The sequence below is a fragment of the Varanus komodoensis genome, unplaced genomic scaffold (assembly GCF_004798865.1).
Source record: "Varanus komodoensis strain SLA01 unplaced genomic scaffold, ASM479886v1 scaffold35, whole genome shotgun sequence".
Classification (NCBI taxonomy): domain Eukaryota; kingdom Metazoa; phylum Chordata; class Lepidosauria; order Squamata; family Varanidae; genus Varanus; species Varanus komodoensis.
In genome coordinates, this window is record NW_025335856.1 from 6,469,709 (window position 1) to 6,497,563 (window position 27,855).

Genomic DNA, 27,855 nt, shown 5'->3' on the forward strand with positions numbered 1-27,855 from the left:
AGTTCTACATCCCTCGGTTTAGGCCTGGGGTGGCTGTGCATCCTATTTAGAGAAGTCAGTCCTCTATCTGAGGGCCATTCAGAGAACAGTCCTCTGTCTGAAGGTGCCCTGGCTCTTTCCCTTTAGGGGCTGCCCATCCTAAAGGGAGAGAGCCATAACAAGTGAGGGCAGGGAACAGGTCTGCCTACCAGTAGGCTAACCAGGAAGATGTGGAGCTCAGCTGCTCAGAGTGCCCCACCATGGGGAGATGGGCTGCATTTCTCTCTGAAATCCTAGCAATTAATTTCCTGGCTTGCATCTATACATTCAAATCAGCAAATGCCGTTTTATGTAACTCTCTGTCTATGTGTGCGTGTGAGGCATTTCTACTTTTCTGGGGTGTGCAAGTTACTGACTGCCCCAGCAGGGCCTTCTTCTCTTCCTCCTTCCTCCTCTCCTTGATTTTCTGCTCTGGGGAAGTGCGGGAGGGAAATGATCTCTCCCAGTTGCCCAGCCTCTGCTGTGCTCTCTGAGCAGGTGATGACCTGAATGCACCGACTCTGCACACTGTCTGTCTCTCTCAGGACTCTCTGTTGAGAGGTGAGGACTTCCCTAGGCAACTCTCCCCAGAGGCTGGAAGGTTCTTAGGACCAAAACTGATGCAACCATGGTAGGACCTTGTCCCCATCCTGCCATACATCTGCCCTGCTCCTCTGTGAAGAAGTGGTCCGTGCTTCTGCGGTCTTGTTTTGAGCAGTGGAAGGAACATGGAGGAGAAGGGGGCCGGACTTGGAAGCACCATAGTTCAGACAGGGAAAGAGTCCTCTCTGAAAGCTGCTGAGCCAGATGGAGCAGTGGATCATCTCTGTATGGAGTACCCCCACCATGTCCTTGCACTCCCTTGAGACAAGGCGCTTTGGCTATGCATTCAGTCCGCTTGTTGTTTAGGTGGTGGGGATGCTGCTTCTCTGACCTGCTGTGTGGTGGGTGACGGGCTCCAGACATAGATACCAGATGTTGCAAGGTCAGATGGCATTGGAGTACAACACCCATCTTTTCTCCTAAGCCTTGGAGCTGATGAGAGTTGTAGCCCAACATCTGGAGGGGTGTAGGCCATGCTGCACCTTTCTCTGAGGAGGAACTTGGACACTAAAGAATAGCAGATCAAGCAACCCACACTGACAGAAGCAACTCCAGACAGGAAAAGTAGGGAAAATGGGGAGAATGGCACAGTCTGGGGTGCTTGTGCTCGCACTGGCTGTTTGAAGTTCTCCTGTTAGCCGTGTTGCAGATTCCCATTGAGGAAAATGCATCCAATGGACTCATTCCACTGCAGTGGTTTCCATGCTCTTCTCGATCTCCTGGGATGAGAGTACAGCCTGTTCTGCCATTGGGTGCAGTGGGCAAGTGCCACAGGATGGATGCCCCCTCCCTTTTCATTTTTGCTCAACCCCACCTTGCTGCTCTCTTCCAGGCCGTGCCAGCCTTCATGACAAGGCATCCCTGCGCATTGAGCAGGTTCGCTCTGAGGACCAGGGCTGGTACGAGTGCAAAGTGCTCATGCTGGATCAGCAGTACGACACCTTCCACAATGGCAGCTGGGTGCATCTCACCGTCAATGGTAAGCCTGATTGCTCCCTTGGTAGCCCAGCTCCGAGTTCCAGCCTCTCTGGCCAAACACTTCTCTTCATCGTCCTTGCCAGCATCTCGGTTTCTCAGAAAGAGCTCACATCAACAGTAAGAGATGCATAAAAACCTGTTCTCCAAAATGTCTCAGCGCACCATGCCCTGACTTCATTGCCATGGAGCGCGTTCTGGGATTCTTCCTTTCCTTAACGCACCCAATGTTCTCTATTTCCTGAAATGGGCCCATGTAGCCAGCTTCTCTCAGTTCTTCTGTGTCTTCTCAGCCTTGCCTTGCCTTGCCTTTTAAGAATTGTAATTGCACAAGAAGACAGTGTAAGTACATTCTTTTCATCCCCATCCTACCTGGCTATTTTGCAAGCACAATGCTTTCTTTGCACTTCATTGCTAGGGGCTTCCATGATCTCTCTCCCCACCACCTGGTTATATGTCTGGGAACCATCTGCTGAGAACATAGCTCTAGGCTCCATCTGGTTTCCTCCTGCCTCCCACTCTCCAACAGGACCGATAACAAACAACTTTCACAAATATTCTAAATTCCCATCAGTTCAAGGTGGCAAGTGAATGGGGAATAATGGAATAAGGCAGGATGGCACCAGAAGAAGGAGTGGGTATTTAAGGAGGCCAACTAAACCGTTGAGGCTTCTCTGAGAAGGTGGAAGATAGAAACGGTAAAGATGCCTTGTAAACGCAGCATGAATTTCTGTCCTCGGTGCTGAAACACATTTCCTTCTGGTAAAATGTCTGTTCCATAACGCTGCATGGCTACCTAAACACTGAATCAAATTGACATTTATAGAGTAAATCATGGGAGGCTGTAATTTTCCTGTAACTCAGCTACTAAATTCCCTGTTTGCCTGCTCAAGTGACCACCAATATTTTCCTGAGCACAATCATTAAGAATTTCTTTCTGTATAGCAACTTGCCTTCTGTGCAAATTTTTTGTCACCGGCATTGCTGTTCCTTGGCATTTTTCTATGAGACCAACCTAGTAATCAACCCCGTCTACTAGGTGGCTGTTGCCATGTTCAGATCTTTGGTGTCAGCCCTGGCTTTGGCTGGATCCCATCCAAAAGGCAGAGACTCCAACTGTAGGTTGAGTGGGTGAACAGCTTAGAAGGCAGGCACAGAGTGATGGTTTGGATGCAGGACTTTTGGCCACTTAGGGACAGAGGACCGTCACTGTGTAGAATGAAGTTGCTTGAGCCAGCAAGGGGCCGTTGTTGTAAGGACTCCGATAAGATCTACAGAAGAGTAAATATCCAGAGCATGTTGTGTGTGGATTCAGACTTCCCACCAGGAGACCTTGGCCTGGGTGCAAACTGTGACAATATTTGGATATTGTCCTTTTCTGTGAAAGGAGTTTCTCCTTGATTCACTAGACAACACATTCAGAGGTCAGTGATCCTCAGAGATGTTTCTGATTGGAAATCTTTACTGGAGGGGTCCTTGGTCCAGGTCCAAACAGGCAGCTGTGGGAAAGGGATCCTTGTATTTATTTGCTTCAGCAACACATGGGGGTGTCTTCCTCTCTCCAGAGATCCTTCTGAAGGGGGAGTTAGATGGCTTGAAATGTTCTGAGAAGGCAAGGGATCCTAGTGGAAGACCTAGTGGGCAGGGAGTCTTTGTTTTTGATGTAGTCATGATGGTGAAGGATAGACAGTTGAGCAAGAATAGCCTGCCAGTAGCAAGATTAGGAGGTGGCAGGGCTGCAAAGGAGAAAAATTGCTGAGAGTAATGTGTGGAGGTGTGACCATGATCTGATGAAAAGGCTTTTCATGTTACTTTGGGAAACTGCAAACTGGTGATAAATAACTGTGAGATGCTGGATCTCTGAGATCCAACGATAGGGGGAGACAACCTGGCATTTTTAATGTCTTTGCCCAAAGTTGGTCTTCTGAAAACCAGAGCTGTGTGAATGAACAGACAGAAATATATGTAGATCAGTCACATTTCTAATTCAGAAATACAGAATATAAGTGTGCAACTATACAGATAAAATTACCAAACTAGATGTGACAACTAATTCCAGTAAGGTACTCTAAGCCCTGAAGAGGATCTTATCTTAACGGTTGCTGATAAAGATGTTGAAGATGTTACTCTCAACAGGTTGTCTCTATCTGCACGGGGAAAGAATGTACACAAATCAAAGTCTTGCTCTGATATGGACAGTAGTGCAGTAATGAACACTTTCTGCAAATCTCTGTAAAGCAAGCAGAGATATGCAAGTCTTTTTTCCGATGTTGCCTTCTCCGCTGAGCTGATGTGACTTTGCTGGGGAGGTCAGTGTGAAGTGGACAGGATACTGTCTGTGCTGAGAAGGGGCCTCCAGGATGCTAGCAGAAGAAAGAGATGTTGGGTTAACACACAGTGAGAGAGCAGCCAGCAGCCTCCCTGCCTTGCTTCTGCAGGTGAAATGTAAAGAGCTGGCGCTTTGCCATTCAAGGGTCTTTCAGAGTGATCCTCCAGAAAATGAGCTTTTGGCCAAGGAAAGGCTTACAGGTGCATCTGTCTCTTGGCCTCTCATATCTTCCCTGCAAGCTCAGATCTGGTGTGCGTCTCAACACCTTTTGAGACATTGATCTGACCACTTGCAATTGTTCAGGGCTGGCTTTTTGACCAGCTGTAGGGGCATTTGATGGGGGAGGTCAGCGATGCTAAGAAGGAGCAAATGAGAGCAGTGAGGAGAAAATGCATCTTATCAAATGGCTTGGTTCTGCATTGGCTTAAGATGCTGCCTGGGAGATGGGAGGAACAGAGCTTCAGGAAACTGAGCCACTTGGCCTCGTTAACTTCTAATATGAGCTTTGCACTCAACAGAGCTTCATTTAATGCACATTTCTTGAAGTATTAGGCATGCTCACTGCCACAAACACTGCTGCTTGTTGCAGCTGTGCAACATTCAAGCCCTTGCAAAGCTCAGGGACACTGCCTGGGGGAAGTCGTGAGATTTTTTTCCTTTACAACTTTGCTCTTAAGGATCCTGGAGACTTATTTGCATTCTTCACTCCTTTGTTCTTTTTTGCACTGATGAACAGAACCTCTGAATCTTTTTGGAAAATGTGGAATATTGTTACATCTAATTTCAGAGATGGAAAAAAATGGCACAAATGCATGAAAATGAGAGGCCATTTGCAGATACCCTTTGCCTTCTCCCCTCTCCATCAAATGCCTCTACAGAACTTCTAATGTTTAGCTGCCTCAGAAAGATGCTTAAATATCAGCTGAATTACTGGATATGCCTCTGGAAAAATGTTAGACTTTTAGGACTAGTGGAAGTTCTCCTAGTGAACTGATGCAGCAGAAAGAATATTACTGATTTTTTAAAAATTTGCTTTTCCTTTTCCTGCTTAGGATGCAATTCTGTGCATGTTTAGACACGTTGGCTGGGACATGCTGAGAGTTGTAGGACTTTTTCTGTCTAAATACACGTAGGATTGCATTCTTAGGGGAGTCCAAGGTAAGTCCCATGGAGGGTAAAGCTGTAGAAAAGAATGGGATTGAAGTTAGTCAAGAGTAAAATGATTTCTTTTATTTAAATAGGTCTAATTTACATAGGACTAATTTGGATACTGTGGGAGCTTGGTTCCCCCTTTTCATTTCAAGCAACAGTCTCTTTGCAAAATAGCTAAATAACAGCTAAAGGGCCATGGCAATAGGAAGACAAGTTTCAATGCATGAACGGGCTGTTTAGTTGTCCCCAGACTAGAAACCACATCTGAGGACCCTCCTTTTCAGTAATCCCTTCTGGGTTGGTCCCTCTTTAGAAGGGGCCAGCATTGGAGATCTATGCAGGCACTCTAACTGGTTAGCTCTAGTATCCCAGTGCTGTGTCACAGAGACAGGGACTGGGCAGGACACAGGCTCATCTTCCACCTCTCCGTTGTCACCTCCCTTCTCCTCCCAGCCCTGCCTGTTCTCATGCTCTGTCTCCCAGTCTTCCCAGTCCTCGTCTGATGAGTCAGTGCCACCTGGTCTCTGGAAAGCACACCAAGAGTAACTGTCTCATCCATGTCCAACAGGACACGACCCTTAAAATGCAATCTTCCGCATGTCTGCTCGAAATTAATTCCTACTGAGTTCAGTGGGGTTTGCTCTCAGATAAGCATGATTAACTGTAACCAATTAAGACGGTGAGAAGGGGGAAAGCTCAGCAAAATCAGGTCTGATCACATTACGGTGAACTGTAAGGATTCCAAAAACTGTAGCTTTGCAACACAGTGACCTACTTAGTGCAGAGGTGGCATCTGCATTAAATTCATCACAAGAAGTAGATCCAAGTGATCTTCCCACTGTGACTCTCATCTGATCACCAGCATTTACTAGAAGTGCATCCAAGAGGATCATACAGCCAGATTGTCAAGTGTGTCCATGCAGGAGCTGGTGTCTTGTACTGCTGGGGAAAAGCTCTCTCTCTCCATGGCATCCCCAGTGACTCTGGATTTTTCCAAGGGGGCTCTTTTTGGGCAGCTGACCAGTGTTGCTGCAAAAGGGGAGGCAGCAATGAAGCGCAAAAAGAGTAAGGCTATTTCCTTCTGCACCCAGCTTTGCCAATGGAGCTTCCAGCTCAGCCCATATAGGAACGGCACCCTCATAGGCTTCTGGATCATCTTGATTCACAGCTTTTAGCGGTGATCGGAATGTCTACTGAGAGCAAACATTTTCATTCATGAGCTGTGACCTCGAGGTTTTTGCGTTGTGGTTTTCTGCTTCTGTGTGCATGTGTCAAGAGAACGAAAACCATGTTCAGCATGACTGGAATTCCATTTTGCTTAACACTTCCTGGGCCATGCAGTTGGCAGCTGAAACACTGCAGCGTTGTAGTCTGGGGAAAGTGAAACCTGCCAGACTAGCTGCATTGTGCGAACTTAATGAATCATGAGAAATAAACTAACTTGTGTCTGATTTAGTCGTCCCAGTGCTGGGGAAACTAGAATTCTACAGTGTTGTATTTAAGCACTAATGAGGTTTTTAATGGTTGCCTGGAGTCCAAGTGCTTTCCCCTCCATCTGTCCTTTTCCCCACTCAGATTTTAAAAAAATGGGGAGGGGGGTGACAACTTGGGGCATTTTCACCTGTGCAGCCCTAGAATGGGAAACCTCTAATTGCCAGAATGTTCATTGGCATTACAAATACTGTTACCTTGCTTTTTCCCTTCCTCCTGCATCAAAAGCTATCCAACAATAATAGAAGCAGCATGAGAGGAGCTTAAAGTTCCAGGAATGGGCATGTTTTATATCAGTGTATGTTTGTGTGGCAGTTATGGATAATTGAGGATTTCATTTGTGCTTGCAAAACATGCAAGCATATGCTGTTCAAAGTCTCAGATGGGATCACAACCAGTTGTCCATTGAAAACATTTGCAAACTACTGGGCTTGTGCTCACATTCAGTTTGTGCAAATTGTCCAGTCTGACATCACACAAATTTCCCTGTAGCCTGAAATGGCTCCACTTTAAACTACAGAGGAAAGTTGTACAGATTAGGGAAATGTCATACATGTAGAGAAGTTTGTGCAAATTTCATCTTGGATCACTGCTTGCTTTGTGTAGTTTTCCCATTTGTGCAGAGCAAGTAGTAATCACAAACACGAATGGGAACTGGGCATGAGATGCGTGGCAAGATCTTCAGAGAATCTGTGTCCTTGAGCACTGCTTTGTTCCCTTGTTGCCAACAGTACAGTCCTCTTCCTTTGATCCCCATGCAGCTTTGCTGGAACATCTATGGAACATTGTCTGATGTGATGTTACATTCTCGAAGAGGCAGCATCAACATTAAGAATGGCTGGACAACTTGGCTCTGTGCTGTAAAACTCTGAAACTATTGTGCGTGGATTTTTGACTGGATTGCAGAAACTGGAAGGAATTCTTTTGTTCACTCTGGACATCCTCAGAGAAGCCAGGCATGGCCAGTCTTTGTTGTACGCAAAAGCCTTGGACACAGCAAGAGGGCTGGGACTTTGCTGCCCAGTCAACACATCAGAGGGTTGTGAGCAGCCTTCCCCAACACAGGGCCATGCAGATGCTTTTGGCTGCAACTCCTGGCATTTCTAACTGTTGATTTCACTGGGTAGAGCGGATGGAGCTGGGAGTCCAAAACATCTGGAGGGTGCCAAGTTCAGGACAGCTGATTTTCGCAAGGGAGGCAGAATTCTCATTTAGGTGCCCACTTTGCATGCCTGCCCAGGAATGGCAAGGGCTGGCAAAAAGTTTTGTTTGCTGGGTCAGATGCTATCCTAAGAATAGGCCCACAACTTGCCCCAGTTCTCTGCATTCCACTTGCATTGAGAAAATGTTTCCAGGCAGCGAGAACCCAGGTTTCTGCCCCAGAGGCTGAGTATGGGGGGACCTCCTCTTCACACTGGAAACTGCAACTCCCAGACACTATCTGCAGCATCCTTCACGTAGCGTTGCATCGTGAGGAGTGCCTGCTTCGGTCTCCAACTTCATGTCTCCAGATGTTTCAGATGAAAACTCCCACATTTCTGAGCATTGGGCGTGCTGTACAGGGGTGGTGGGAGATGCCCTCCAGATAATTTGAACTTTGTCAGATTGAGGCCGGCTACCCTAATCCCAAGGAGGCTTTTCCGCTTTGCAGATGATATTAACTACTTTTCTCTGGAGCTTAATAACCTTATGGAAAACATAACCGTCTAGGTCCAACAGGGCAACATGAATGCATTCATATTCTGAAGGACTGCACTGAGAAGCTCTCTCCCTACCCTCCTCTCCCTGTCTAAGCATATTAGCCTGGTTGATTTTTTTTCTCTTAAGAAAGTAAATCCTGCTCCATAAGGGCAGCCACCCAAAATCAGTTCTTTTCAGAGTCAATTGAAATTGCTGAAATGTCTTCCTAGAAAATTGGGCTTACCAGCTATTTATGCCTAGGTCTATACTGTAATTCTGGAAAAGCCTGCTTAATCAAATGGCGTGTTAGTGTCTGCCCTGCATTTCCTCTCTGTGGTTTGGTAGTTATGCTGTAATAATGGGTTGAATAGGTCAGGGAGACTCCCATTCCCCTTCCCCTTCTCCTTCTTTTCTTTTTGACAAGGAAGAAGTTCCTTTGGGTCCTTCATCAAATTATTCAAATGATACTTTGAGAAGACAAAGACGATTTACACTTCCTCTCTCCATGATTGTGGCAATGATAGCCTCTTTTGTGCAATGTTTAAACACGAATGAATTTGCAGTTTTGATTCAACGTACGTAGAGCTCAGTCAAAACCAAGGTTTTGTCTCCGACTACAGATGTTTGAAACATCACAGCAAAGCTAGGAGGTTGATACTGCTGTAAATGATCGCTATCGGACTATGGTCCACGTGCCAAGAACATGTAGCCCACCAGTGCCTAATTCATGGCTATAGCCATTCTCTGTGCAGCCTGCTCATCTCAACCTCTTTTGCATTTCCCTGGCAGCTCCCCCCACCTTCACAGAAACTCCCCCCCAATACGTAGAGGCGAAAGAAGGCAGCAGCATTACCCTGACGTGCATGGCTTTTGGGAACCCTAAACCAACTGTTACCTGGCTAAAAGAGGGGGACCTCTTGGGTAATAAGAACAAATATCAGGTAAGATCCTGCTCTGGAGGGTCCATGGCTTCATGGCAGAGGCATGCTTTCTCTGCATAACATCCCAGATTCAATGTGATGGTTTATGGATGTTGGGTAGGCAGCCTGGGAAAAAACCCAGCCTGAGACCTGCTTATCGGACTGAGCAATACCAGACTAGATGGACGATTGGGCTGGTGGTAACAGGCAACTTCATATTTATTTATTATTGGTTTGAACAACCATGCCTTCAATGTGTTGAAGGTTCTGAAGCTTACAGGTCTTGTGATCTCCCTGGGCTCTGTGTGTGTGTTCATTTTCTTCAGTGGGTTGGCATTGAGATTTCTTTTTGTTTGCAAGCATGTGTACTTATGGGCATCTGGAGAGTCCCACCATGTTCCACAGGGGTGCACAATTTCTGTCATCTTCTGCCACCAGCGAGCTCTGCTCAGGAGTGATGGAGTCTTTCTTGTTTTTATTTCTAAGGTCTTTGTTCTCCTTCCACCAGTGTCTTGAGGTGTGAGTGCCCGGTGGATCCTCCTTTGTTGTTTTCCTTAAAAGAAACCCATTTTCTCCCCCTGCTTCAAAAAGCCTCTGTCTTCCACTCAATCAGGAATTCTATATGAATTGCAACTGGTAAATCAAGCACGGGAATTGGCACCAAGCAGAATAATTAGGAGACATTTATTACAAATTGCACTGGAAAGATGAAAGGAAATGAGCGTCACTAATGGCAGCAGGTGGGGTGGTGCTAGCGGTGTGTATGTGTTGTGGGAAAATGAGAAGATGGAGTGAGAGAAATGTGTATATTGCCTCTGTGGAAACTCCAGCCTGGCACGTCCTCCCGCTCAGGATGCTATCCCCCTCTGTGCTCCTTCCCAGTCTCCTGCTCCCGTTTTTCACACCTGCTAAGCAAAAGATGGGGACATAAGACCAATTGAGATCATGGCTTTGTGCTGCAGTATGAACTGCCCCGCGCCACCCATGCACCTGGCTGTCAGTAGCGCACCTGCCTTGTAACAAGGTGGGGAAGGGCAGGTGTCCATGACTGTGTTCAGGCAGGGATTCGCCTCAAATGCACGCAATTAATGCATGTGCAAACACACGGGCACACCCTGCCTTGCACATGGTGGCACGCCTTGCGATGCAGAACCTGTGTGTGTGTGTGTGTGTGTGTGTGTGTGGGCAAGCTGGGCAGCCTGTCAGAGAACTGCAGGCATGTTTGTCGTATGTGTGGATGGGGAGCCTGATTGTCTGAACAGGGCTGCTTCGATGCCTGGAAACTGGGGTTGCTAGAGACGCCTGTGTCCCTCAGTGCTTCACCAGCAGCCTTGAGTCCCACCTGATGGACAGTTCTGTTCTCTAGCATAGATTGTGAACTGGTTGGATTCTTGGTGTTTCCGCATGCTGTTGAAGTGCATCCTCACATGTTAAAGAAATACGGTTAGCGATCCATGGTGTGGCATAGTGGTTAGAGGGTTGAACGGGGACCTGGGAGGTCTGGGTTGTACTATCCACCTGGTGATGGAGCTCACTGGGTGACTTTGGGTCAGTCACTGGCTCTCACTGGTTTAACTTCTTTCACAGGCTTGTTGTGAAGGCAAAATGCAGAGGAGGGTTGTATGAGCCAGCTTGGGTTTCTTGCAGGAAAAAAAATACTGTGTGTTTGTGTGTGTGTGTGGATCATGAAATAAAAATACATGAAATAACAATAGCGGCATGCAGCAAGGGGGGATTTAACCACTGACAAAAAGATTAATTAGGATATAGCATTGTTCACCTACCTGGCTCCCTCCAAGATGTGTTGGACTACAACCAGCATCATCCCCAGCCAGAGTTACTGGTGATTGGGATGAAGAGAGCTGTAGTCTCAACACATCTGGGGAGTGTTGGAGCCAGGTTGGCAAAGGGTGCCTAAGACGATTTGGCCAACTTACATTCTTAAATGCATTTTCCTGAAAAAGCAGGAGAAGAATGTTCTTACAAAGTATGTGTTTGCACGGGGAGCCAATGCAAAGATGCCAATAATTTCATACCTAGTTTGGCCTTGATTTGTGTGTTTTTATCTTTATTATATTACATTACATTTCTATACTGCCCATCACTGAAGCTCTCTGGGCAGTTCACAACATTTAAGTCACCCATCCAGATTTCAACCAGGCCAGACTGTGCTTAGCTTGCAAGATTAGGCAGGATCCGGCCCTCCAGCAATACGGAAGCTTGTTTGGGTTTATAACTGCAATGATTCTATGTGCTTAACTTTCCTCCTGGTGTTCCCTTTCCTTCCACCTCCACCTCCTTGTTCTTCTTTGCAGGTTAGTGATGGCAGTCTGACTGTTGTATCCATCAGTAGGGATGACCGAGGTGCTTACACCTGCCGGGCGTACAGTATCCAGGGAGAGGCTGTGCACACCACCCGCTTGCTTGTGCAAGGTAAATCTTGGGGTTGAGAGGGCTTTGCATTCCCTGCCCTGCTCCTCCTCAGACAAAAGACCCTGCAAGAAACCTGGGCAGAGAACCGGGCACCGATCCTGCACCTGTCCTTTTACTGTGGGTGCCAGCATTTTCTTCGTTGTCCTTTTTTGGTAGAAGGGAGGCCCACACAGGAAATACATAAATAATGTGATAGTTCATTTTTCAGTTGGGCTTTGGCATACTTTATGATATGGCTTTTTGCTGTATTGCATGTGTGATCAGGTTGGTCGGAAAATTTGCTCCTGGTTTTTCAATGGATTTATCCAATGTACATCACGTAAGCCTTTCAGTGAGCTGAGACATACTCTTTTTCAAAATCTGATCTTTCCAATGCAGTTCATTTTGCAGGGGGAGATCTTTCCTAAATGTGCATATTTAAGAAAAGTGTGCAGAACACAACATTCGGCAGACATTAATAGGCAAAGAAAATGCATTAAATGATGCTTGTATCATAAAAATACGCACGAAGAAAGCATGACTTGTCCCGCTGAACAAGCCACCCCCACCCATTGGCTGCTTTATGGCTGTGAGTGGCCTGTTGCCCATGTGGCAGTGCAGCCCAGCTGGCTTCACATGGCAGGACAAGCTGCAGGAGACCCTGGAACGTTCCAGATGGCCACCCACCCCTCTGCAAGCCACAGGGGGCTGCTTGATCATACCAATAGCCCACATGTCCAGGTGACCTGTGTCCTTATACGGACTGCTGCTCAGCAACTGCTGGTGGGCAACCCAAAGGCTGTTTAATGGTATGGAAATGCAATCAACAGATAAAGAAGTAAACTCCCTACACCTTTCTTGTAGTTCTTTATCCTTCAACTGGCCATGGGCTAGATTGTTTTCCAAACAGAGGACAGCTTCACGTAAAGGACTGTCCTCTATAAAATAGGGTGTATGACTACCCTGTCAAAAGGCAATCTCACTGGTAATCCAGTCCCTTTGCTTGAGGGGTGGAGGGTTCTCATTCTTACTTAAAACCAGGAGTGTGCAGAAGAGACAGGAGCAGGCGTGCAGAGGGAGAGAGTCCTGGGATCGCCAGCGATGGGAGAGGTTCGTGTGCGTGGGACCTCTGCTTGGTTGCTCATAACGGATGCAGCTGGCATCTCTCTAAGGGAGCAGCAGGCAGCTGGGTGTTCATGGGCAGAGGGTGGGTGTTTGCCCTCCCCTTCATTCAGTGCAGCCCTTTTGCTGCAAGAGTCGTTGGAAATCATTCTCTTGCACAGAAGGAAGTTGAGGATGCTACCATGGTGGAAGCAGAATGGTGACCCTACTCTCAGCTCACCTCACCACGGAGAAGGCAGCTTTTCCTGTCTCCCCTTACAATTGCCCTCCCCTGCATCCTGCCCTTTGTTGACCCTGATGTGAAGGAATACTGGGGGGAGATGGGTTGAATGCTCTCTCTCTTTCCCTGTGCATGCATGTGCGAGAGAGAGAGAGAGAGAGCAATGAAATGCGGGGCGAGACCCCCTTGCCTGTGCTGAATATAGGGTCAGGCTGTATGGGTGGGGGAGATTGAGAATGCCCTACAGAAAGTGCCGGGTTAATTTCCTCCATGGCCAAAACGCACGTGTGGAGGATGCCTGCTGCAGTAGCTGTTAATGGCTCTGCATCTTATTAGTGTTATACCAAAATCCATTTACTGGAACACCCTTGTGGAGGGCCCTGTCATCCCGATTAAGCAGTCATCCTGATTTACAGTCATCCCGTCACTCATTTCATCTAAATGGGAAGCAAGGTACAGAAGCAAAGAGAGGTGTCTTTAGCGCACCCAGCATCAAGCATTTTGGGTTTTGTTTGTTTGTTTGGGTAATTTATGTCCCTGCAGAGGGAAACTTAAAATGCATCCCCTTCTAAGAGCAGGGATGCTGTTTCATGAAAATAATACACAGTTATTTGCACACATGGTTTCCCTCCACAAAGGGTTTGCTGTCATGAGCAGTGTTTAGCTTAGCTCAGCATGAACTTAGGTTGTCTTGAATGTGCAACATTAATATTGTTCCTTCCATGTCCGTTTTTTACACATTTGCATATAATGTGTGTTTTTACGCACTTTATTTTTAGCATGTTGCCAAATTACACTTTATTTTGGGAATGTACCTTTTGCAATTGTGCCAGAGAAGTCAGTTCCACGGTGCTTTTCTTACCTGCCAGTTAGGAAAAAGTTTACCTGCTGAATTTCTGGTCTCACAAATCTTTAAGGGCATTCTTTTGTGCAAACATGCCTTGAATTCTGCCCTAGATGCAGTGTACAGAACTGCCTATAGCATTTTTCTGAAGACATATCAAAGAACATAGGTGTGATGGCCAGAAGCACCTTGTTTTCTTCTTTGTATAATTTCTAAGAAAAAGTAGGATTTGGCACTTTCAGGAATCCACGGATGGGATGCAGTGGAGTGGCAGTCATGCCAACACACCTTGAGCCTTATGTTTGCCCTTGAAGGGGTGTGTGCGTGTGCGCGCTTCTGTGAGAAAGCTTGCCTTTGTTAGTTGGTGGCTTCCTCCTTCCGCGAGAGCCACTTTCTGCTGTTCACCTCTGCTCCCTGCCCTGCCGGCCATTCACTCTTGCCTATGAGCTCATCTTCCCCTTTTCAGCTGCTGAGGTAACTGTTTGTTTCTCGTTCTCCCACAGGACCCCCTTTCATCGTTTCCCCTCCGGAGAACATCACCGTTAACATCTCCCAGGATGCAATGTTCACCTGCCAGGCTGAGGCATATCCAGGCAACCTGACCTATACTTGGTACTGGGAAGAAGAGAATGTCTACTTTAAGAAGTGAGTTCAGACCCACCTGTTGGGGCCTGCAGGGGAACCTGTTCGGAACAGGTGGCTGGAGCCAGAATGGCCTTGTGGTGCTCCTTCTTCCTGCTGCCGTTAGCCATGCATTTAGCACAGGCACTACTGATGTTAATTTAATTTTAATTTAATTACAATACTTATATCCCGTCCTTTACAAAACATCCCAGGACAGCTTACAAACAAGACATAATCAAACAAAGAATAATTATAACAAAATACAACATAGTAAGCATAACAAAGCATAGCTGAACATATGATGTTAAAACCAAGTTAAAATATTTAAATATTAAAATGTTGGGCAAATAAAAAGGTTTTTGCCTGGTGCCGAAAGGAATATAACATTGGCACCAGGTGAATCTCTCTGGGGAGCAAATTCCACAGTTGGGGCGTCACTGTAGAGAAGGCCTTCCTCTGAGTATTTGCTCTCCTGACCTCCTTCAAAGAGGGTTCCCGGAGCAGGGCCTCTGCCTCAGATCTTAAGGGGTGGGAGGGCATATAAGGAAGAAGACGCTCCTTCAGGTATCCTGGTCCAAGCCATTTAGGGCTTTATAGGTCAACACCAGCACCTTAAGCTATATTACAAAATTGGATCTAGAAATCTAAACATGGCCTCCAGCCCCACTGGCCAAAATGCTTTGGCTCAGAGACAATGAAAGAGCTGCACCAGCTCCTGTGGTTTCCTGTGGTTGTTTACAGGAAAACAACCACGATGATTTTTTGTAAAATACAGAAATGCTGTAGAAATAATTGCTGAAGCTTTGTGTTTCAAGCTTTCCACTGTCTACTGATGCAAAACAAGCATACATAGACACCCCTTACAATGAAATAATGCTTGTATATATAGAATACTCATCATCTCTTCCATTAAAGAGTGGAAATTTCAAAACAACTATGTCATTTGTTTTGACAGCAGAGTCTTATGTCTCTGTATAGATTGGTACATTGATCATGGCACAAGCATGCATGTGACGCCTACAGCCGATTTCTCTATCAAAAGCCCGAAATAGTCATCTAAGTCAGTAGAAATCTCTACATTGTGGCAAATGTCAGAAAATGGGTGTATGCTGATCTTACTGCTAAGTTTTAAGTTATTTTTATTTGGCCCAGAGAGAAACATCTCAGAAACTGTGAGAGTTACCAGTAAAAGGCAAAGCTAAGTTTATTCTGTAACTGTTTCAAAGCCATCTTCTTTTCCATCGTTTAAAAAGAAAGGATGTTGAACCATGGCACAAAGAAAAATGTAAAAATGCAAGTTTGGAATGCAGAGTCTGGTGCAGATGCAGCGTCCTAGAAATAACTACTTGTAGTTGCATTTGGATGTATGCGATCTCCTCCTTTTCCGTCCTTTCCTTGGATTGAATTTCCTTAACTTTGCTTTGCCGAGACAAACAATGATTTATTCTTGCAAGGCTTCCTCATTTGCATAGTTTGCAAACCCACTTCGGATCATGCTTTGCAATTTTTGTTTATGTGGGAATCATGGCTATTGCAAATACTGATCACTGGTGATATGTGATTGTAATGCTGCACCATGGACAACAAGGATGAGAGAAAGAAGAGGCAGGAAGAGAGAGTTTTTCCAAGGCTGACTTTTGTTATAGAAACCCTGTTGGGAATCATTATTACATCTGCACTGAGCCAAATATCTGAGGTTCTCTGCTTGGTCTCACCTAGTCTTAAGATTATCTAGTAAAGGTCAACATGAACTTTCTTTCCAAAATTTACTGTGTATACATGCTACTAAACCTGGCAAACCAATGTATGCATTTGCTAAAGTGGACTTCCATCCATGAAAGCTTCTGCTGCAATGAATGTATTAATCTTTAAAGTGTTTCAGGACTGTTGGTCTTGCTCTAAGAAACTAACACAGATTCCCCTTGGTGTAAAATATTTTGCAGTCCAGGGGATAATCTGCATGTTTTCTGGTCAGGATTATCAGCAGTGTTTATTATTTCTCCCAGTTGTGAACGTTTGCCTTGCGAAAAGGAAAGAAGCACCAGAGAAGCCACAGGGGATGCTCAAGAAGCCCACTTCAGGGAACAAGGAGAATGGGCTTTTCAAATTGAGGAAACTCTAATAATTAAAGCACAGCTGGATTCCTCTGCTCTTCTGTGTACTTGGCATACTAGTTAATCCTTCCCGTCTGGGAGGACCTGTTGTCCTGGAAAGACCCCTTGTTTCCCTTTTTTTAAATATTATTCAGGCAGAGAAGTGAAAATGTTTCTCCTGGGACTTCCTTTTCAGTGCAGTTCAGGTATAACATTACTCCTCCCTCAAAATATTCCTGCAGGAGTATTTAAGAGAGCACTAGGTAAATTATGACATTCATACGTATATTTCAAGGGAAAAGTTCCACACTATGGATTTATGACAATGCTGATGATGTGTTCCAACATAATGTTTGTTGGCATGAATTTTTCCAAGGGTGCTCTTCAATGAGAAAAGTACTCCAGGCTGATTCTGACAGAATATTTTTCAGTGAAATACATTGTCCTTCTAAAGAGGGTGCTCTTTCCTAAGGAGGGAACCAAGTCTTTAAGGATTTGCAAAGGGTCCTCCTAGATAAGACCAAAGGTCTACTAAGTCTAGTGTTGTGATTCCCACCATGGGCAACCGGATGCCTTCAAGCTTCCCCGCTGCAGGGCCTGAAGCAAAGAACACAATCGCATTGCCTGCCTTTCTGTCTGCAAAAGTGGCCTCAGCTTGCAGATGAGTCTGTCTTCTGCACTGATGATGAGACAACATCTGCACCGCAGCTGAACGTAGCTTGCTAACTTAGAGCTGTGCGGCTCACAAGTCCCTCTGCCAGCATCTTGCTGCCAGCTCCCAGCTGTCTCACTGTACTTAATGGTAGGGCCGGCCACCTCCCCTGGCAATTAATATTCAGTGTCGCACTGCTACTGGTAATGGAGGTTCCATTTAGCCATCATGGCTAAAAGCCATTACTAGGTCTCTTCCCAAGGTATGTGTCTCACCCCCTTTCTGATGAATCGCATGATCTAAATAAGACTTGTGCAAACAAGGACTTGGTCTTAGAATCTTCTGCCGTTAGTTCACTGGGTGATCCCTGGAGTACTAATAATTAGTATTTTTAAAACCCATGTTTTTTGTTTGTTTGTTTAGTCAAAAAGTCATGCCTGACCTGTCACGACCCCATGGACAACATTCCTCCAGGCTCTCCTGTCCTCCACCATTCCTGGGAGTCCACCAAGCCCACACTCCAGTGTGGCTCCATCCAGCCCCCTCATCCTCTGCCATCCCCTTCCCCTTTTGCTATCAATTGTACCCAGCATCAGAAAACCCATGTACTGTTATTTATTTCACTGAGTCATTTCTTAATCATTTCCCACTGTAGCATATTCCCAGAACAGGTGCAAGCAAGAAAGGAGGGAAAAACAATATAACACTCGCAAGAGCAAACGTAATTTGGCCTTACTTCACGCTTCTGAGAGCTAGCGGCCCTGCACACCAGGCGCCTGTTTGCCCAGATAGCGGGGATATGTGACCCAGCATGGATTGACCTCCTTGCTCTCCTTCAATTTTACAGTGACCTAAAGCTTAGGGTGCGGATCTTGATTGATGGGACACTGATCATCTTCCGAGTCAAGCCTGAAGATGCCGGCAAGTACACCTGCATTCCTAGCAACAGCCTCGGACGCTCACCATCTGCCTCGGCTTACCTGACGGTGCAATGTGAGTGTGTTTGTCGGAGGTGAACCGAGGAGGGTTAGGCGATGCGTTAACAAATACGTGATGACAGCTGATGATAGATCATATTGCTCCATGAAATGTGGCTGGCAGCATCTCTGTGCAGATTCCCTGTAACGTTTTATGGGCATGGCAATAACAAGTCTTGCACAGCAGTTGTCCGGAGAATGGAGAATAAATCGCACCTAAATTACAGGGACTTACGAGACATAGGCTGATTGGGACAGTTGCTGGGTTAATTGCTTTGTTTAATGCAATGCTACCTAGTGCTGCCATATTGAATCAAGCGGCAGATGCTTCAGAGTGGAGTATCATGTCAGTATTAGACGTCTCAGGGGAGAGTTAATCTGCCACTCCTTGCTCAGGCAGAATGCATGCCCATCAGGTTTTATTTTATCATTTGTATTATACTGGCACTTCCAATCTGCTAAGCTCTCTTTGAAATCTGCTCCTCTCAACCACCCCCCACCCCCGTCCCAGATAGCTCGCAGTCCAAGCTTTACTTTGGCAGAATCCAAGCCACAGATGAGGAACTGGAAGAAATGTTTGCAAGCACAGGTCTGCTCGAGCTTGCCATGTGGGTTGCTCACTGCATCAGTGCATACTCGTTTCAGGCCCCGTTTGTATTCTGTTGTAGCTCCAAAGTGGTTTTTGGTGTTGCCGCATAGGCAGCTTTCAGTGGCCCCCAGGCCCAGCCAGACTAGCTGAGCCTGGAAGGGGCGCTGGGGCTGGTCTGATGTGCTCAAAAGTTATAAGCCCAGAGGGAAGTGAGGAGCCTCAACTGACATGCAGCTGGGAGGATTACAAACCTGGTTTGTAATCTTTGCGGGAGGCTTCTGTGGGGTAAGGATGGTTAGTTTTGGCCTATTCTACCTGGACAAATAAACCTTCTTTTCAAACACAGAGAACGGTAACAAAATATCATCATCATCATCATCAATAATAATGTTTCATATCATATCATACTTCTTTTCAAGCATAGAGCACTGTAGCAAAATATTAATAATATTAGTATTATTTACTTAGCATAGCACAACATAGCATAGCAATATGTTCCACTGCAGAAGTAATGCTTCTGATCCTCTAACTGTGACTTAGTTTTGCAAGTGTGCTGCAAGCTCATCTGTCTTTCTCTTGTACGAATCCCCCTTTCCCTTCCACAATTTAATTCAATTATGTTCTCATGTTGCATTTGTACAGAGTTTATACTTGGATAAAGCTAATGATGGTTCACATTAACCTCTGTGCAATAATGAACCATGTTTTAAAATCTCAGCTGAGAAAGAGAAGAGGATTTCATTGCAGAGAAGTGAGTTGGGGGATGGAGACCGAATGGGTTAGCTGCAAGAGGGCGGCTCGTTTTCTTTGCTGAGGATTAGAACCTCTTTCTTGCTATTAGTCCTTTGCTGCCATATGAATCTATGAATCTGGCATTCGCACTGTAAACTTGGAGGGGAAGGAACATCACTTTTATCTCTTAATGCTCCTGGTCACTTTTATGTCTCTGGCTCTGTCTGGATAGAAAGCGATCTCATTCAGCATTGCCCAAGTAACTGTCAGATGGTGACGGCTTTTGGCCACTCGTTAATCAACCGAGTTGGATGCCGCCCACTGACCTAGAAGTGAAAAAGCTCAGTGTCCCGTTATCAATCCTTTGAGCCTGTGTTGATTACATTTCCTAAGACATGGCACTAAATGGTGTGTACACAAATCAAGTTCTTTATTATGGTCTGGATGGGAAACTGGGTTATGATGCCACAGTCAGAATCAGGTGACCTTGATAGATGCTTGTTCCTTGCTTGCAGTCCGCAAAGTGTGGTGGGTGGGTGGCATTTGTGTGTGTGTGCGCGCGTGTGTGTGTGCGTGCGCACATGCATAAAATACTGCCAGAGAAAAACAATGATTGAAAATCCCCTTTCCTTCCTCAGAAATGTACAATTATCTCTGCTCAGAATTTGCACACCGAATGCTACCAGAACATTGCTGTGAGAGAATATCTTTGGCTCAGATATGAATTTTAAACATTTTGTTTTTAATCTTTAATGCCTTTTGTAGTGTTTTGAGTTTCTTTTTAAAAATTGGTACCAGCAGGTCACATTTAGAAAATGAAAAGAAACAAACATAACACCCTCTAAAACCAGAATAATGAGGATTATTTTCCCGTTCCTTTTGACTTGTTAATGTTACCATCAATCACAGAACAGAGAGATCCAAAATCCTTCACAATGGTGCCGTCACTCAATCACTCTGGGTTTGACTCTGGGAATTACTGCTGCCTTTTTAGCTCCCACCCCACCCACCAAAGAACCTCAGGGAAGTTGGGAAGAGAGGAAGGAGAGCGGATGAATGTGGCATTTCAATATAGCTGCTGGGTTAGAAAGATGAGGACATAAGGGAAGCTGATGGTCTCTGTTCTCCAGTGCTGCTAATCTGAGCGGGCATTGACTTGGCTAAGTGGATGATGGACAGATGCAAAAGGGGTGGCACGAAAGGGAGGATTTGAAAGGACTAGGTTATGGGACTGTGGTGCCAACCCAAATAGGATGTCAGAATCAGCCAAGATTTGAATGGCGAACCTCCTAACTTATCCACTGGGACTCTTCCAAGGAACCAGTGAAGGATGAAGGATGAAAGAAGAAGGGCGCGATAGCTTCCCTGGGTCCCTGTTTGATTCCCTCTGACCTGCACCAGCTTCAAATACTTCTGAGTGGGCCCTGGTATTGGCCACCCTTGTGCAACCCCCCAGCCTTGCTCCAAGTGGCCAGCTTGTCTTTCTTCACTCTGCCCTCCTCCTCCTTAATTCCTCTGGCCTGGTTTCCTCCTGAGCAGCACTTCATTGCAGCACTGCTTTGCTATCCAGAGCTCCTTGGGTGGAGGCTGGAGTTGCCCACAAAAAGAGGGATCGCGAGCAAGGCTCAGTGTGTGCGCGATACTGTTGCCTGCCCTCCTGCAGCAGTTGCTGGATGAGGCCGAACACCTTCTTTGGGCCATCGGATAGGAAGAAAGAATGAGCAGCAAGGAAGAAATAGACACAGTGACACTGTGACCTTGACCCTCTGAAAATCAGATCACAAGCAGCTTTTGTTTGGTCCACGTTAAAAATGGATCTGAGAGAAAGATGTAAGCCTCATTGCCTTCGAGAAATTTCACTAGGCTTATCGATGCTTTCCCTCTTTCATTCAGCTGTTGCCTCTCAGGTAGGGCCTCCCAACTTTGCCTGTATTTCCATCTGAGGTGAAACACAATAGCACCTTAATGCATGCCAGGCATGCACCCCAAAATACTCGCTCTCAGTGTTTTGTCCAAATAGAAAACCTTTTAAAGAAACCTTAAAATTCGCTTCAGACAGCTTCTAGTACCATGTGGCAAAGCGGACAGTCACTTGTTCTAATTAATTTCAATGGTGCTTCTATTTCTCTTTCTTCTGCAGAAGATTTTGCAAAAGTTGAATGCTAAATGCTGAATGGGAAACTATAAAAAATGTATAGCAAAGTAAAATATTTTAATGCTGGTCATGGAGGGCAAAGCTGAAAGTGTGAATGTGTGTATGCTTATGTCTCCCGCCCCATCCCACTCCAAATAGATGTCACATTGCTAGAGCTTAGCACAGATTGATCAACATGAAATTATCCCAATGACTAAAGCTTCATGTAATTGCTTAGTGTTATTCTAATAGATCTGGGGAAATAATGAGCAGAAAGATAATGGACTTTGGAGACAGGATTATTATGAACGTTTGTGAATTAGCATGTGGGTGTTGAACTCCATTATAGAGATGTTACTGACCCTGCTTGCTCCTATCCAGAAGCTAAAGGAAATGGTCGGATTAAACCAAAAATAAAACTTTTCATAACTTCTGGCTGCTTCTGTCCCAGATCCGGCCCGGGTGGTGAACATGCCACCCATCATATATGTTCCTGTGGGGATACATGGATACATCCGCTGCCCAGTTGAGGCAGAACCGCCGGTTACCTTGGTCAAGTGGAACAAAGATGGACGCCCTCTGCACATTGAGAAGGTAAAATGAGTTGCTAGCAGGCTCTTTTGGTAAAGGACTGCGAGCATGCATTGTGTGTATATCCTACCCTTCCTCCAAGGAGTTCAGGGTGGCGGTCATGATTCTCCCTCTTCATTTCCTCTTCACAACAATTTGGTAAGGTAGTTTGGCATGAGAGAAAATGACTGGCTTAAGATCTCCTAGGAAGTGTTGTGACTGAATGGGGATTTGAACTGGAGCCTCTTTGGGTAGGGAGATGATGGCTTACCTAAGTAAAGTAAACTCCAGAAAAGGTGATGCGAAGCTTGTCCATTTTACTTAACCATGTAAAGTACTGTGTTCTTTGAAAATGAGAACTGAATTCCATGGGAATAATGCCTTGTTTTGAGCTGCAGTTCCCATTACCCACAGTCTACATGGCAAAGAGTCAGGGATGACAGTATCTGCAGTCTAAAATATCTGGAGAGCAAAGGACTGGGGACAACTTACTTAATGCATTTCCAAGGGGATTTGATCTTCATTTCCAAGCATGTGCGAGCAACATCGCTGAACTCAGAAATGTAAAAGGTTCAGCAGGAAATACCAAGAAACCCAGGATGTCAGGGGCAGTCATGGCCACTTGTAGTCACCCACCTGAGAAATCATAAGACTTTCACCCCCTTGGGAAAGTGGTGGGGAAGAGAACCACACCTGGTTTCTGGCTGCCCCAAATGCCCTGCTGTCACCTTGAGGAAGACTCTTCACTTCAAGAAGCAAAGACACGTGTCCGGTATTTTGAATTCTTCAATCTAATCAGCTGCCATCTTGCTATCTAGGGTCTCACGGGGAGTTCATTTCTCCTGTCACTGAAAGAGATAAGCACCATTAATCGAACATTGGTTGAACTATAAAGTGTCATCCTGGAGATATTAGTATAAATGGGAACTTGGCACCCAAAAGATCCTCTTTAACAAGATGCCATCCTGCTATTACTTTGCTTATAACATCCTATCAAAGAGTTCACTCTTTTAAATATTTAAAACAAATTACTCACTATTTAGAGGTTTCTTTAAATATTAACAGCTCAAGGCTTATGGTCTGACTGTTCCAAATGTGGGCTGTCTGCTGAGATGGCTTTGGACTTCAGCCTGGGTGAGATTGCTGACCAGGAACAATTCAGCCAAAGCTGGGCCCCATTAATTTCCTCCGGGTCGATTTCTGTATATGCCTACCCTACCACTGAAGAGCTTGCAAGGGCTTAACATTTGCAAAGATCACAGCCCTGCCCCTTTTGTATAGGAGCACAAATGTGTGATGAACAGTGGGACCAGCTGCCCAGAGAGGTGGAGGGCTCTCCCACACTGGAGGCATTCAGAAAGAACCTGGACAGCCCTCTGAGTGGGAGGGTGTGACGTGGTGTCCTGCAACAGCTGGGGTTGAACTCGGCCTTTGGCCCCTTCCAACTCTGATATTCTATGATTCTATGAATCTGACAGAGGATGAATTTTGATGGACTTTCAAGATTCCTCCCCTGCACCCTGAATTCCAGTTTGTTAGCCCTCCTCCCCGGCCAAGTCAATCCAATTTTCATTTCTAAAGGCAGGCCACGATCACATATTTTTAATCACTAATGAGATTTGTACAAATAAGCACTTGGAAACCACGTGGCTGTTAGGACATCTGCAAACAGTATCAGCTGATTTACACAAAATGGTAATTTGCACAAATTGTGCTACTTGGATGCCATTTTCAGTTGCTTATTTGTGCAGATTTGTTGTGTGCACATACACAAATTGTGGTCTAGCTTAGAGATGGAAATCTGGAAAAAAGACCTCAACCTGGCCTGCTTCTGCTCGTCAGATCAGAAGTGGGCAGAAAATCTGCTGAACTCAAATAAGTCAGTTTTCCTTCTTTTGACATATCCTTATGAAGACTGCCATTTGTGCAATAAATTTCTGTAGTGATAACACTCAATTTACTTACACAGAAAACAAACAGACCTGCTTTCTACTTGTCTGTGCTGAGGATTGTTCCTTCCAAGATGTTCTTTGTGTGTCAGAGTAGACAGGTTCATACAGGAGAGTTTTATCAGTGTCGGTACTCAGTCAGTTGACTTCTAGAGTCTATCCTTGACTACCAGGCCCTACAAAAGAAAAAAAAAAATTAGTCTCAAAAACCTCCAAAGCATCTGCACCCAATCCTGGTGCTGGATTGCTGCTGTGGAACTGGACCCCTGATTGGACAGTTGCTTCTGGCCCACTCAGTTTGGCACCAGCTCCCCGTAGATGTGGACCTTTCAAGAGATAAGGCAGGCATGGTATATATTCAAAGGAAGTGCCTTCCCAGGTAGACCAGGTGCCTCCATCTTGCATAATGAGGCATCCGGTTGCCCCCTGTTGGAAAAACAATTCAAGTCCATGTGGTCTGATCCAATACAGGCAGCTTTATGGAGTGAGGCAGGCACAAATGGGGCGATTTATTATTTATGCAAGTACTTATCTTTCGGCCACCTTCCAGGTCACAGGCAGCTCGCAAACATAACTGCGAAAACACAGTGAAACGAAATTACAAATTCAAAGATAGTGGGATAAAAATTACTTAAAACATAGGTCGTTTTGAATAGATTGCTAAAATAGCAAACTGAATAAATAGAAATGCTAAACCTGTGACTGCTTAATTTTAAAAGCTGTAGAGATAAAGGTTCCAATTCAAGAAAAAGCAGCCTGAAATTAAACAAATAAACAAACAAATGTTTTAAAACCCCATTTTAGTATTTTCAGAGTTGAGGCCATGTGCAATTCGGTGAAGGAGCTCCAAAACAGTGGGGCAACCACTGAAAGAACTCTGCTTCAGTTCTCCATCAACCAAATTAATCTTATCGACAGTCCTACAAGCATGGTCTCTGAACGGATTTTAATGCCAGCTGGGTTTGCATAGGTACAGACCGTCCTTTGAATCACTCGGTTCCACATCATTTGAGGCTTTATAGGTCGAAAGCAGCAACTTAAATTTGGCCCAGAAACATGGTGGAGAGAGCACAGATTGCTGCATGCGCTTGGCCAGGGCAACCTACTTGGGAGTAAAGTAATGTGTGCTGGAATCCGGGCTGGAACTACAGTTTTCTTCAGAAGTTTTTTCGTCCTGGCTGTAATGATAATGGGAGTAATTGGAGACCCCTGTTTTATGGGAATGTTTTTGTTTGAAGCCCACAAACAGCCATTAGATAGCCATGGCTGTTGAGCACTCCTGACCTGAGCTAGATTCGAGCCAATGCCAAGAGGAGCAATTGTCCACATCTCATTAGCAGGGCTCTATGTCAACGTGTTTCCCCAAAGCAATCCATCTGTGCCATCCAAGCAGGCCAATTATGAAACTGGCCCTCTCCCAGCTGACAGAACTGAAAAGATTGCAAAAGCAGCCCAAAATGTTGACAAGGGAGTTTGCTTTATGAAGCCCTGCCAACTCTAGGGAGCCACCATCCTGTTTGTTTCTTCCTGGTGCTCACTAGATGCATCACACTCAATTTTTGTGACTGCAACTTTGCATTTTAGCAGAAACTACAAGGAAGAGAGCTGGGAGCAGGGCTAAGCAGTTTCTTAAGCCACTTGCACTGGCTGCGATTCAGTCCCTCCTTCCCAGCATGCTGTGAGAACAAGATGCATGTAGATTTGGGCAGCATATGGAAAATTTCCCATAGGGCTGAGCAAAACCATGTGGTTCCACCCTGGAACAGGCTGGTAGAACCTGGGAATGGATTCATCCCACTCTGCCAAGATCCTGGAAAAGACTGTGGAATCTGGAAGGGGTTCATGAAAGGGGTTCTTTGAAAAGTCTTGGGCATCTGGAAGGGAGGACAACTGTAGGAGAGTGGCATCACCAGGCCACAGTTTGCGTGCTTACTCTTGAACCAGCCTGGTTCAGGAGTCAGCAGTGGAAAGCTCTGCATATGTAGAGAGACCATGGGGACCAGAACCTGCTGAAGGTGCTCTGACCCACCACCTGGCTAAGAACCATGAATCCCAAGTGCCTGGGCTTCAGTCTGGGGCAGCTGAGGTCCCCATCACTATTTTAGTGTGATCTTTTGCCAAGTTCAAGAAAGCTTTCAGACCCAGCTTCTGCTGCCTGATGTCTGGCATTGAGGCAGACTCCCTCCATGGCTTGGACCAATGAGTAAATTCAAACCACAAGTGCTTGTTTTCCCTATAAAGCCTCACATCGTCACAGAACCAGGATGCTCAAGGAACACATTTCCTACAGGAATCTGCCTGAATACAGCTGGAACCAACTCTGCCATCTTTTAGACATCTAGTCTCAAAGACACCCCTCTTTTTCCAGGCATGTGCACAGTTTAATGGCCCAGTTATTTTTAATGTTTCTTTCCAGTGCTGGATGGAGGATGTTTTTTTCTTCTCCACATGGACTTTTAATGGATACCTTTATAAATGTGCATGGTTCTAATGAATATGTCATTGCATATTACATTCGGTGGCTTTGTGTTTGCTCTTTTTATTTCTGTGTAAATTGCTTCTGGACTCCTTTGGTTGTTTGAAGCAATACATGCATGTAATGAACTAAACTAAACTCAACCAAATAAAACCAACTTTTATAAGAAACAGTCTTGCCATATTATCTTCTCTGGCCTATTACTATATAAAAGGCTTCTATTCTGGTTTGGCTGTTTCCTTCCTTCCGCAGATCAGGGTTGTGGCACAGTGAATAGGTCTTCAGGTGCCCCCGAGGTACCTGTATAATTTGCAGTCCTAAGCGCCACATATGTGTACGTATGGGAGAAAGAGAACCTTCAGCCAAAAACAATGTTAAAAGCTCCACCTCTCCACTCTGATATTCCTCCTCAAATTGTGACTTCAACGCCTGTGCTGTATTACAGAATGAGTCTGGAAGAAGAATCCTAGAAAGTGTAGTTCTTCCTCCAGTCCCTGGGTACTGCAAACAGCACTACAGAGGTGCCTACTGACCAATGAAAAGCATGACAAAAATCCTATTTTAAGAGCCAGCTGAATTGGACAGACCTGCACACTTAATCCAGAGAGCACCCATCCTTTTAAACCAAACAGAAACATAGAAACGAGTGAGTCAGAAGGGGCCTCCTGGGCCATCTAGTCTGACCCCCGTCTCCAGCCAGCTCCACTCAGACATGCCTACCATGTGCATGGCCAGCCTATCCTCAAACACCCTCACCACTGGGGCTTCAACCACCTCCTGTGGAAGCCCATTCCATACCCTCAGGGTCCTAACCATCAGGAGGCCCTTCCTGGCATCCACCATAAATCTTGGTTCCCTGAGCTTTGCTCCACTGGAACATGTCCTGCCCTCCAGTGCAGGGGAAAAAAGGCCATGACCCACCTCTGTATGGCACCCCCTCACGTGCCTGTATGTCACTAACAGGTCCCCTCTGAGTCTCCTCCAGGCTGAAAGACCCAGTTCCCTCAGTCCCTCCTCATATGATTTACCCTGCGAAACAGCCACCATCCTTGTGCTGCACTGATTCCAACCTTGATATATCCCTCTTGCAATGAGGGGCGCAGAACTGAACACAATACTCCAGCTGTGTGTGCACCAGAGTCATATAGAGTGGCCATATTGCCTCTCTTAATCTAGAAGCCACGTTTCTGGCTTTGCATCCAAGGGTGGTGTTCACGCCCTTGGCTGCCACATCACACTGCTGGTTTAAGCCACAGGAAAAATAACTATACACGATACATTGATTTTGTGGAA

At 45.6% G+C, this 27,855-nt stretch overlaps 1 protein-coding gene across 1 annotated transcript in view; it reads left to right on the top strand.

The window, feature by feature from the left end:
- The window catches only part of IGSF9B (immunoglobulin superfamily member 9B), a 122,864-nt gene that overhangs the window by 41,522 nt on the left and 53,487 nt on the right, over positions 1-27,855 (top strand). The window contains exons 3-8 of the mRNA XM_044439579.1: positions 1,454-1,600; positions 9,038-9,189; positions 11,484-11,601; positions 14,270-14,411; positions 17,983-18,128; positions 22,019-22,161. Coding sequence (XP_044295514.1) covers positions 1,454-1,600; positions 9,038-9,189; positions 11,484-11,601; positions 14,270-14,411; positions 17,983-18,128; positions 22,019-22,161 — 848 coding nt within the window. The remainder of the gene's footprint in view (positions 1-1,453; positions 1,601-9,037; positions 9,190-11,483; positions 11,602-14,269; positions 14,412-17,982; positions 18,129-22,018; positions 22,162-27,855) is intronic.